Raw genomic sequence first — 13,325 nt, forward strand, 5'->3', positions numbered from 1 at the left:
GGCACCTTAGAGACTAACAAATTTATTTGAGCATTAGCTTTCGTGAGTTACAGCCCACTTCTTTGGATGCATATAGAGTGGAACATATATTGAGGAGATATATATACACACATACAGAGAGCATGAACAGGTGGGAGTTGTCTTACCAACTCTGAGAGGCCAATTATGTAAGAGAAAAAAACTTTTGAAGTGATAATCAAGATAGCCCAGTACAGACATAAGTTTAATTTAGTACCAAGCCAGGATCTGGTGTTATTAGACGCTTTGCACAAATAACAGCTATACAATTTGGTCTCTAGGTTGCAAATGAACTTAATACAACTATTTGTGTGCACGAATACCAGCATCATAAAACAGTTGGGCACATAACTTATAAATCCTGGCATTTATTCTTCCAATTTGCTTTTGTCCTTGTTCACAAAGCAGAAAGTACAGGTTGTTACTACCTTTCATGAACACGTTTTATATAAATTTAAAGCATTCATTTAAAAATCTCCCTTTATGAAGAACAGATAGTGACTAAAGGCAGGCACTGAAGAATTACAATTACCACACGCAGGCTTACAATTTTGCTTGGAAACTTGTTTTGCAGGCAATGTATCTCTGAACTTGAGATTGGTTGACCCCGTATATGCCAGTCCAGGTGAAGGTCCCACCTATGAGAATTGTCCAGAAGGTATGTCTTTGCAAGGGGTTGGGATTAAAGCTAAATGGGAGAAAAAAATAACAGACTCAGAATATGGACAAAAATGGTGCTTCTCTCTCTGCCCCAGTAGAGTTGATTCAATTGTAAACCCGTGTGGATGCAGTTTAACACCTTTAAGATTGTTTAAGTTGGTCATGTTTTAGCCTAAGTATTTACAAACTTACTCCCAGAAGTTTAATCTTCCTCCATGGTAGGAATCGTTTAGAATGCGTCCGATTCCCCCTTGAACCACCACAGCACGTATAATTACAGATGAAAATCCAGCTACCATGATTCCAACCTGGAAAACATCTGTCCAGACTACTGCCTTTAGACCACCCTGTGTGAGGAATAGCACATTCAATGTATAGTAGGAGCATGAAATTAAGATGCAATTATAAATTTAGCAAGTTAAAATTTATGGGCCAGCTCATCCCCACCTGCGGAAAATCCCCTGGGAAGGGCAGGGTGAGGTGATCTGTTTCTCTGAGCCCCAACCACTCCTGCCCCCAGCCTGGCCAGTCTCAGTGCTACTGAGATGACCACAGCCCTTTCCACGTGGGAGTGGGCAGATCCACAGGCAGAGAGTGTTTTCCATATGCAATTTGGAGCAGGGGAGAGGATGACCTGGCCCTCTGTCTTCATTCAAGTTTAAACTAAATATTTGTGTGCTACAAAATAGTGGAAGGTTGTTCTGTATTTTAACTAAGCAGTTAAAAGAAGAGGGGTTCTTTAAAATGAATTGCCAACATACCAGTGTGCAATAGAATGTACAGACTATTCCAGTTGCGATCACTGCACCCCACAAGTCAAATCCTGTGACTGAAAAAGAGGGAAAATGTACAACTGCAAAGACTGTTTTTGAAAAAAAGTAAATCCTTTAACATTCAAACAGATTTATAGGTTGGTCTGATTGCCTGGAGAAAAAAAAAGATTAGAACCATTTTAAATGGAAAAGTAGAAAATAATAACAATAGCACTGAAATGATTTGTGCACTAAAACCAAGTGACTTTGACAGACTAAGAATATAACCAGCTCATAACAACAGTTGTGATAGACTTTACAAACTCCTGAGCAATTAGAAATATTTTTGCATCTAAGGACTAATTTCCCTTTAATTAAAATTTTAACAACTAAGACTATATCCCAACGTTTCAAGCCCATGAGTTATCTCATTGACTTCAACACAATGGGATTTGTGCAGGTAGACAGTAAGGGAGTCCCATTCAAGTCAGGGTAACTGAGAGTTGAATTTGTCCCCAAGTCTTCAATCTCTTATAAAATCTGTCACAACTACCGGACCAATGCTGAAGTCTTCACTTAGGCAAAAAGTCAACAGGAGCTTAGGAAGACTTCTTAATTGGGCCCATAGTTACCTATGTTGATGTCTGTCTTAAAAACCTAATAGTTTTATGTATTGAAAAAAAATAATAAAATAAAACAAACTACCTTGTAAAATGTAAAATAATTAGCATATTTTCCTTTTACCTTGATTTAGTGCCAGAGCTGGAGCATAAATAACAATTCCAGTATATAAAATCTAAGGAGGATAAAAGAAATACTAAATCAAATGAAAAGTAACTTGTTCTATACCTACTTAAACTAATTCACTTATAGTACACATAGGGAAATGTATCTATAGGTATACATAGAGTCTATATCACCAGTACTGGGCAGTATTAAGTAATAATTCCTATCATTTGTAAGGAAAAAGTCAGAGGCTACCTAGTATTGCATTCTTCACGGTACACTGTTCCTAAAATGAACACTACTGTACAATGGCTCTTAAATACCCAGGCCCTCTTCAACTTTTCCTGGCTTTTCTACAAAGTATCATATTGTTTAAAAAATGCAGTAATCACATACAAATGCCATACTGCAGAAACCTGCGGAAAGAGGAAAAAATGCTGAGGCAGGCAAGTACTTTGCTGAGAAATCTCTTGCAATGTTAATTGCACTCAATATGCAAATATAACTCAGATTAACCAGGACTAGAGCTATGCCATTAGTCATTCTGGTGTAGTAATTAGGGTTTATAGCCACTGTAGGCTGCTGATATTGGAGGGTGACATGCACATACAGGGTTGTGAGAGGGTCTGATTTTGCATCCCTCACTGGAAAGAGATATAGACAAATAAAGCTTTTCCCTTATGATTATTATCATAATGGGACACTCAGTACTGATACCACCTATAGTAGTCTGATTTATTTCTTTTTAAATCCTGTTTGCCTTTTAACTGTTGGGTCAAATTCAGCCTTGGTCTTAGAGTCACGGAGTTTAAGACCACAAGGACCACTAGATCACCTAGTCTGACCTCCTGTATATCACTCAGAACCTGCACACTAAACCCAACCACTGAGATTAGACCAAGGTATTACAGCCCACAAGAGACTAGACTGTGATGTGCCACAAGCAGAGAATAGGAGGGACCCAGGTGCACCAGTGCCTGAGGCCCCCATAATGCCAGAGAAATTATTAAGTGAGATCTACCCAGATAATCCAGGCAAGTGACCTGTACCCATAGGCTGCAGAGGAAGACAGAAAACAAAACAAAAACAAAAACAAAAGGTCACTGCCCATCTGACCTGGGGAAAAATCCCTTCTCAACCCCACATATGGCAATCAATTATACCCTGAGCATGTGAGCAAGAACCAGCCAGCCGATCACCTGCGAGGGAAAACAGTTGGTGCCACCTCAGAGCCCTAACCATCCCCATCCAATGTCTCATCTGCAGCCATAGTCACCCCTGCTGCTTCAGAGGAAGGAGATTTAAAAAAAAAACAACACAACCCTCCAGCTGTCAGCTTGGTGTAACTCCACAAGGCCAAACACAGAGATGTAGCTTGGAATAAACAGGTGCAACTTCCATGGAAGTCTCTGGACCAAATTCAACAACAACATCAGCAGTGGGGTAAGTTACACATTGAGGAGTTGATTCTCCATTCATTTACACCTATTTTATGGGATTTAAATCTACTGACTTCAGCTGAGTTCCTCCTGATTTATATTGGTGTGAGATCAGACTCTGACTCGTGTGTAAGTGGTAAAGTATCACAACCTGCAGTTACTTGGAATTCAGCAAATGTGCAACGTATAACCTATAACATACACTCCCTCCTACAGTCCTCTTGGCCTGTAACACAACAAGCAACTAACAAAGCGGAAAATAAAGCTACTCCCCGGCTCCTTTAACTTGTATCATCGTATATCCAGCATCCAATGGGTTACACCGATAATATTCCTATTGACCTTGGTGGGGACAGCACCTTGTTAAACCATCAGCTGAATTTGCTCTTTCCCCACAGAATTCCAAACTGGTACCATTTACAACTGTTTTGCGTACTTTGGGCCAGATTTTTGGCCCAGATAAGGCTGCTTCACACTGTTCCTGTAGCACAAAGAAGTCATAAACTCAGCTAAGACAGGGCTGCAGAGGATTCCCCCTATGTTGGGGAATCCTCTGGTGACCATAGGGCTGCCATAGCAACTCCTATGCCATCCCCTTTCCACTGTCACCTCCACCAATGCCCCCTTCCCCTGGTGAAAGGGGGCCTGGTCAGGGCATCCCTCCACTCCGGCAATCTTCAGGTGCCAGAATGGCCCCTTGAAACTGTGGGCATCCAGGTTTAACATATAGGCTGCTGTAAATTATGTTAAGGGCCAGACTCACTCCCAGATTGGGGAAACGCAAAGGTGGCTTAAAGCCACCTTTCCCCTCCATGCTCTTCCTGAGGTGTGCTGAGTATATCCCCCCACAGCTCAGGATCTAGCTCCACAGAGAATGCTCTATCAGTGCAAGCTACACTGTTTTGTCACTTACACCTGTTTTCTAACCAAGCTACACCTAACTTGTAGCATTCACAAATTATAGAGTACCTGGCCGACTGTTAGCTTGGCATGGTACAGCAAACTTTTGAGTGCGTCAGCATAGAAAAATAGCTTTCTAATATGCAGTGAATGTTTTCCCATCTGCTTTCTGGCATCCCAGACAAAATGTGTTCTTGCCACAATCATTATCAGATTTTGTTTAAATTAAAAGAAGAATCAAGATCTAATCTTTCAACTTCTTCATTTTATTTAGGTTGTGTTCCTGTGTTAAGAAAAAATGACACGCCGATGGCTATAGGACCAATAAAATTATACCAGCAAAACGGTAAAATACTATTTTTTAAAAATCTTCCTGTTAATGATCCAGACAGTTTCAGATATAAGCTTTAGCACAGAGAAATACATATTTTCTTGAACATATTTCTAATATGTATTGAATTATTTTTCTCTGTGGTTTATGAATAGCTTGTCCCACTTTTAGCCTTCAGTTTCTTAGTGAATATTATTTTAGGGTGAGATGACATCAGTATTCAAATATATTGGTGTTCCACTATTCTCCTAGTGCTTTCTATATCTCTGAGGGGGCTGTATTGCTTTACAGGGAGGGACAAGTACCAGTGCCAAGTAGCAAGCAGCCAGCTAGCATTGCAATGTGTGTTTAGTTCAACATTCCCTAGGGGCTCAAATTACTCCAGGATTCTCTGGGCAGGGAACAAAGAGCAGTGCTGGACAGCGTATGCTCTTCATTACTATAGCTCAGTGGTTTGAGCATTGGCCTGCTAAACCCAGGGTTGTGAGTTCAATATTTGAGGGAACCATTTGGGGATTTAGTTGGGGATTGGTCCTGCTTTGAGCAGGGGGTTGGACTAGATGACCTCCTGAGGTCCCTTCTAACCCTAAGAATCTCTGATTATATGCACATATTACTAGGTAGTATGAAGAACTTCCTTGTCTCTTTCTTTCATGTCAATTTCTGACATTTCACAATAAACTTAGCAACCACTTTCATGTGACTACCAGTTACATCACACTAAAGTAATGCTAAAGGCTATTAAAGATCAAAGAACCTGTTTGAGGTTTACTTGCCGTTTGTATAATGAAGAGGATTGTCCCACAAAGACGCAGATATTTATTAAATCGAAGCTCCAAATACTGCAAAAGAGGTGAATAAACAACTTTAATGTCAAAAATATACATTTATAGAAATGGTATTAAGAAATCTCCTGTAAGAAAAGATACTACTGTTCAGCAGAAGTAACAGTTTTTATATTCACATGAATGATTGTCAGCTGTCATGGTCAACCTGATCTTGTTTTCTGCAGACATCACTATCATTTAGTTAAACCTGAGTGAAGCTAAATATTTACCTAGTCAGTCCAAGATGGAGTACATAGAAGAGTTTGGTCATATATACATACATATGTAGCGCTTTCTAGCACAGGTGTCTTAAAGCACTTTACAGATGATAGTTGGACATTGTGACTGGACAAAATCCAGCAGTTGTTATGCCTTTAGCTAACTAGTTGTGAGTGAATATAACTTTTTTATTGTGAGGAGGAAGAAAGAGTTATCTCTACCCTCTTTGAAAACTGCCAAGATTTTTATTTGCACCGGAACAGCTGCTTGAGAGGGGCAGAAGGCTTTCAGTTTAATTGGGTCATCTAAATCTGGATCTCCTGCTACTGTAAAACCACCAACAGCACTTGCCTGAGGCATTCACTGTCTGCTAGCATTATACATAAACCCAATCTGGGATGGTGTATAATAATAAATGAATAATAATAATAATACCCAGATCTTATACAGCATGAATAGGGCCCTACCAAATTCATAGTCCATTTTGGTCAATTTCATGGTCACAGGATTTTAAAAATAGTAAATTTCATGATTTCAGCTATTTAAATCTGAAATTTCACGGTGATGTAATTGTAGGGGTCCTACCCCAAAAAGGAGTGGTGGTGGGGTCGCAAGGTTATTGTAGGGGGGGTTGTGGTATTGCCACCCTTACTTCTGTGCTGCTGTTGGCAGTGGTGCTGCCTTCAGAATGTGGTGGCCAGAGAGCAGCGGCTGTTGGCCAGGAGCATGGTATGGTATTGCCACCCTTACTTCTGCGCTGCTCCCTGCAGAGCTGGGCCCTCAGGCAGCCGCCATTCTCAGGCCACCCAGCTCTGAAGGCAGCAGTGCAGAAGTAAGGTGGCATGGTATGGCATTGCCACCTTTACTTTTGCCAGATGCTGGTGGGGTGCTGCCTTCAGAGCTGGGTGCCTGGCCAACAGCCGCTGGTCTCTGGCCACCCAACTATGAAGGCAGCACAGAAGTAAAGGTGGCAATACCACGATCCCCCCTAAAATAACCTTGTGACCCCTCTGCAACTCCCTTTTGAGTCAGGACCCCCAATTTGAGAAATTCTGGTCTCCCCCATGAAATTGGTATAGTATAGGGTAAAAGCACACAAAAGACCAGATTTAATGGGGAGAGACCAGATTTCATGTTCCATGTTGCGTTTTTGATGGCTGTGAATTTGGTAGGTGTGGTAAGGTGAGGCCCTGAAACATAAACCCTTGTATCAGAGGCCCGGTATGAGACCTAAGGCCTGAGCTAAAGTAATGGTCAAGACTTCGCTGACATAAAGCAAAGTTAAGCTGTGAGCCACAGGCAGGTCATGCTCACAGAAGCTGGCAAGAAGCAGGCTGATGCTGCAATTATACACATACCTGAGCAATAAGCACTAGTAATATAAACATGTGCCAGGATGGTACCAGAACAGTCCAGGACTAGCACATTCCACACAGATAACAAGGAAGACATGGTCCTAAAGGATAACATGATTAATAGAGTTGTTTTGTTCGAACCAACATGTACAGGGTGATAGGCGGCACCTTATTATGTAGAGGGGTTGTACCTCAATACATCAGGAGTGATGTGTAACTTGTCTGTACCTGTGTATAAGAATTCACCCCTGAGGAGTTGTCTTGGTCAAGCCTAAGGGGCAGTGGAGAGTCCCGCCACTGACTGAGACGGTCCATTGTCAGGGGGCACATATTGGTAGTATGTCCTGTAGAGTCTGCGGGAAACTATTACTGTGTTTCGTTTGGCAATAAACCTGGCTGGGTGCCTTCGTACCTTATCGGACTCTGGTCATTGGGGGTTCTGTCGGGGTTTGTTGTGTCAGCTATCTGCACAGAGCCGGGGCAGCACACAGAGGGAACACATGCACACAGCCAACTGTTATCAACATTTTGCACAGCAGAGCACCACACCGGTGACATCTGACGACAGTAGGGCCCTAAGCATGAACCACAACCTTCTGCCTACAGTGTCGGCTAAGACTCAAGATCCTCAACTAACAGTCAATCTTGGCTTCATTTGACTTTTTACCCTGAAATTTCATTCCCTTGTCTAACCAGAAACATCCATGTACAGTTGGGAAAAGGAAATCTCCTTTTACCTGCCAATCTGATCAATCAATGCAGATACAAATATCTCATTATTTCAAAGAGCTGGCATTCACCTTTGAGTCTTTGCAATTGTTTAAATATCACTTGAATTTTGAATGGATGCATACAGAGAGGCAGAGTTTAACTCTTCGGTGAACAAAAAGAAGTGTTTGCACTATGGTAGTCTGCTCGTACTATCAGTGCGGGGAATGAACTTAATGGCTGCACTATAATAATACTGCATTTTTTACTGGTCTTTTTCAGGAGTTAGTGTGTAGTCAGAAGTAAGGGCTCAAAACGTATGTTGTGCAAAGTCAACTTGAGGCAGCTAGAGATTTGTACTGGAGAACTCCCCCTATGTTGGGGAGAATCTAATAGAGGCTGTTCTTCCGCCTCCTATGCAGAAACTTCACTGCTTGGTGTAAGAATAGGCAAGACGCAGGAAGAGCGAAGGGGTGATGTCAACAAGACTCCCAGTTCCCCATGGATGCTAGATCCCTCAGGGACTTTATGCCAGAGGCCTAAAGTAAAATTGCCCCCATGAAGCTTTACCTCACTGGGCTGGGGTGCAGTGGAAAATCAAGGCCTAATTTTCTAAAGCCATATTTTGGCACCTAGGTAAAGAAGTGGCCTGACTTTCACATATGCTGAGCACTTGCAGATCTCATTGTATAAGTACTATGGAAAATCCAGTCACTGCTATTTAGGGCCCTGATCCAGAGACCTATTTATCTGTAAATGCAAGAGGAAGTCCCAATGAAATCAGTAAGACTGTTCATATGCTTGACTATTCATATGGGTGTCCAAATGCTTTGCTGGATTGGGCCTTTGTGCCTCAACCTGGATTTAGGAATTTAAGTTGAGGCAGGCACCCAGGATTGGGAGTTTCAGCTTCTATTTTAGAGGGCTTTTCTTTGTGGTTTATTATTTATTCCAAGTCACCAACCAATCTGTGCAAAAATAAATCCACCGTTTGGATTGAAAATCTGGAGGGCTAACAATCTCCAGGAGCAAACCCATATGGAATGAGTCTATTGAGACAGGAGATCTTAGGGGTGGTGGAGAGACCTGCCATGGCCTCTGCAAGGGGGAAATATCAATTGGAAGGGGCAGGCTAGTAGAGAGGCAAGGCCACGTAGGGGACGCTCCTGACTCCTGAGAGACACGGAGGACACAGAGAAGATGCTGAATGGGGCTAGTGCTCCCTAAGGGGTAGAAGGCGGCAGCCCCGCTTACCTCGTAGGTGCTGGTGATCCCCAGCCTGTAGAAGACGGGCAGGAAGACCTCGGCGCTGATGACCACCACCAGGAAGTAGGTGATGGCGAAGATGCAGAATATGGCCCCGTAGCGGTAGATCTCCGCCGGGGTGCCCAGCACGGTGACCGCCGACATGAAGCTGGCGGTGAGGGACAGCGCCACGGGCAAGGCGCTCATGCTGCGGCCGCCCATCAGAAAGTCTTTGGAGGTCTGCTGGCCGCCGCCCGCGAAGGCGTAGTACACGCCGATGACCGCGGAGACCAGCAGCATGGCCCCGAATACCACATAGTCCCACACGGTGAAGTGCCCGATGCTCATCGCCCGAGCCGCACGGGCGCTCGCAGCGGAGGGGTTGTGTTTAACTCTGGAGGGGGGGGGGCGCTCCGGGGGTTGCTACTCTGGGCTATGGCAGGCACCGGCAACCAGCGATTCTCGATCTGCGCGCCCCGCTCCCTGAGCGCCCCGTGCCGACTCTGCGCGCCCCACTCTCAGTGCGCCCCGTGCCCGGCTCTGCGCGCCCCACTCCCTGCTCTCGGCTTTACGCCCCTGATCTCTCTGAGCCCTGTGCCCGGCTCCGCGAGCTCTGTTCTCTGCGCTTCCGTGCGCTTTTGAGTGCCCAGGACCCGCTGAGGGCTCAAGGGACTGTTCTCTGCTCCCCTTACAGGTGCTGGTCCCTCGGCGCACGTGGGCTCAGCTGCGCGGCCGCAGACCTGGGAACACCAAGAGCAGTGACCAAATAAAAGTCCCAGGTGAGTGGTTGACAGAAACCAGCTCAGCAGAGGAGCAGGAGGTGCATGCCCAAGATCCACCTACCCTTCGCCTCCTCCCAGCGCGGTATCGCGTGGGCACACTATGGGAGAGTAACCCCGGAGGAAGATTAGCTGTTAAATGTCTCTCTCAGCTCTTGCGCGAAGAATATTGCGTCTGGCTTTTATCAAGAGGGAGGGGGCTGTTAGAAGGTGCTAATATGATCTCAGCCCTATCTGGCTGACGGCACAGTGTCATTCATTTCAACATACTTGTCCCTCTCATCCCTATGATTAAGAGGTTTGCGGATGGGAGGAAATCAGCCCGCCCTCAAAACACTCACCTGCTTCTTCCCAACACTTACCAGGATTTCATGCCACTATATGCCCCACAGCCCCCAAAAGGCCTGGAGGAGTTCTGTATGGCTGCTTGTATGGTAGGCTGTTACAGAGATCAGTGGTTTTCAACCCGTGGTCCCTGGACCCCTGGAGGTCCACGAACTATGTTTAAGATTTCCAAAGGGGTTTGTACCTTCATTCCAAGTTTTTTTAGAAGTCCTAAAAAAGAAAAAAACGTTGAAAACCACTGCTCTAACATGTAGCCATTATCTACAATCCTGTAATTTTCAATAATACTGCATAGGTGTTGTCTCCCTACAGCAAGGCAAGTAGCAAACCCCTTCATAGTCAGAAATCCATTTAATACATCTTCTCTGTAGAAGACCTTCCCTTTCCCCCATACTCAGGTAACCTCAGGATCAACAGTACCACTAGTCAAGATATCTCCTTAGAATGAGACTGCTCACCACCATGCACCTTCATCAACAGCATTTGGTCACCAGGAGAAATAAATAGTGCCCTTTCCATTTCCAGGATGTTTTCTAGCATTCCATATTTAGATAAAGATATTGGTATCGCATTTCCCAAAAGAAAAGAAAAGACAGAAACGTATTTAATAACTGCAACCCTGCAAATTAAATCTTTAATATGACCAGGTTATATGAGGATCTTACTTTCTAGCTCTATGAAGCCCCAAAGTGGTTGGTTGAGTGTTCTAATGGTTAACATGGCACCAGAATGGATTTCCTTAGATTTGGCACAGTAGGGCCTCTTTGAACTATTCAAAATTGTGTTAGCCCGTGGGACTTTCCTTTGAAGTGTTTGCACATGCAGTCTTCAAATAATGAGTGTCTCACCATGGAATGGATTCACTAGCAATAGATGGAGCTTTCTACTTCACTCCTAGAAGATATTATTAACAGGTAAAATTTTCAACAATACCTATGTGACTTAGGAGCCTAGAGTTTGACTTTCAATTAGACTGTAGAATTCTAAAGAGACAAGGTGGGTGAGGTAATATCTTTTACAGGAACAACTTCTGATGGTGAAAGAGACAAACTTTGGCACTTACACAAGGCCTCTTAGTCAGTTAGGTACTGTTCAAAACTTGAACTGACATTTCTGGTCCCAATTGTCTTTTGCAGGACACTGAAATGGCTGTTTGTCTAGAATTCCCTACACTATTTCCCCATATCTAATTACTAGCTGAGCATGACTCTGTTCAAACATCTAGTACAATATCATGTTACAGACTCTTCACCCACTCTCTGTTTACTACAAAATAAAATACTGAATCCATAATACTGCATTTCTACAATAATTTTTTGATCCAACCAAGCTTTCAGTGGCTGCTGAGTGTTGGTTATATTTTGAAAGTGCTCTCAGAGCATGTGTGTAAGGATGTCAATGTCCATCCATAAAAATAGTATTTATATTTTTTTTAAAACTCAATTATGATGAAAACCTTTCAAAACAAACACTTTTTTCACAGAAATTTATTCTTAAATGGGATTAGAGTATGCAAAGTGCTATCAGAGAGCATGCATTATAGGTCTGCTTGGGCCTAGTTTTAAGGCATGACCTGGACCTGAACCCAAGCTGAGCACAACAGACCTGAAGCCAGCCCAAGCATGTTGAGCTGTTTTCAGAACTGACCTGACCCAAACCCAACTCTTCCCCCCAAAACTGTGTCAGTGCTGCTGAACTATTCTTGGGGTTCAGCCTGAAGGGGTCTTCCCACTCCCCACACCCTGGGCCTGTGAACTGTCCCCGGCTGCCTCCTGCCCACGTGGCTGATGCAGCAGTAGCTGCATGCAGCATGCCCCACTCCTGCCAGTCACCACCGCCTGATTGCATGGCGTGTGCTGGGAAGTGGGAGGCGCTGCAACTCATTGGCATGCTTGGGCCTCAGCACACTGAGTACAGCAAGGTGGCAGCAGCTGGCAGAAGTAGGGCATGCAGTCACCGCCATGCCAACCCCATGGACAGAAGGAGGTGATCAGAGACAACCCAAACCAAGGGGGTTGGGTTGTTTTCAGACCTGGCCCAACCCAAACCCAACATTTGTAGTCAGGTCCAGTTAGGTTGCAGTTGGGGTTGGGTTGCAAGGCTCCACTGTGCATGGAGTTATGTCAGCTAAACTCAGGATTAGGGCTGGCTGAAAGACGACGATTCCACTTTGCAAAACATTGTGAGGTTTTGAAAATTTTCATTTTGCATTGAAGAAAACCAGACCTTTTGAATTTTCTTGGTGAAAAAATGCAAGAGCACATGAGAACAGCCCCACCTCCAAATAGCCAATAGCCTGAGGATTAAGGCACATATAGGCACTTAACCGTGGTGTGGGAGCCCTATTTACAAGTCCCTGTTCTACCTGATTTAGAGCAGGGACTTGAATTTGGGTCTCTTACATCCCCGCTGGAAGTTCTAAACACCAGAGTAAAGAGTCAGGAGTCAGTCTCTCTCTCTCTGGAGTCAATGAATATTTCATTATTTATACAAAATGTGAACAGCTCCAAGTGGGGCGGGGGAGGGGGGGTGAGCAAGAGACTGACTGGCTCTATAGCCCCTAGCCCTCCGGACTAGAGCACAGGAAGGAAGTGACAGGGGGAGAAGCAGTAACTGGCCCAGTCCCAGTCCCAGATGACAAAACGGGGTTCTTCTGGAGGAGATACCTTTCTATCCCATCTGCCCTCTGGAGAAGGGGTAGTGAAGTTGGATGACATTGTAAATACTGTGACTGCACTAGAGTTTAAAAGATGGTGGAGTGAAACACTGTAAATAAAGTGCATGGTGGGATCTACAAAAGGGAAGGTCTCTGAGCAGTCTGTGTGAAGCAAAAGAAGGATGGGAGCTGGGGGAACCACTCCCCCAGCTCTATTCAGGATGGGTATAAACAACGGTCTCTCTCACAAATATACCTCTGTGTGCTATGGTCATATCTCTGCGTTCATAGTGATCGTTTGCTCTTGTTAGCATATTACAGGCCATACAAATGATAAACAAAGCATCAGCTGTACCATCTTTGTA

General features: G+C 44.2%; 1 protein-coding gene across 1 annotated transcript in view; it reads right to left on the reverse strand.

Annotated features, from left to right (window-relative positions):
- The window catches only part of SLC5A8 (solute carrier family 5 member 8), a 31,508-nt gene extending 21,388 nt beyond the window's left edge, over positions 1–10,120 (reverse strand). Inside the window, exons 1-6 of the mRNA XM_065561373.1 lie at positions 9,190–10,120; positions 5,603–5,668; positions 2,175–2,226; positions 1,440–1,507; positions 871–1,025; positions 566–706 (exon numbers count right to left, since the gene is read on the reverse strand). Coding sequence (XP_065417445.1) covers positions 566–706; positions 871–1,025; positions 1,440–1,507; positions 2,175–2,226; positions 5,603–5,668; positions 9,190–9,528 — 821 coding nt within the window. The 5' untranslated portion in view covers positions 9,529–10,120. The remainder of the gene's footprint in view (positions 1–565; positions 707–870; positions 1,026–1,439; positions 1,508–2,174; positions 2,227–5,602; positions 5,669–9,189) is intronic.
- Positions 10,121–13,325: the final 3,205 nt, after the last annotated feature.

Source organism: Chrysemys picta, chromosome 1, assembly GCF_011386835.1.
Source record: "Chrysemys picta bellii isolate R12L10 chromosome 1, ASM1138683v2, whole genome shotgun sequence".
Taxonomy (NCBI): Eukaryota; Metazoa; Chordata; order Testudines; family Emydidae; genus Chrysemys; species Chrysemys picta.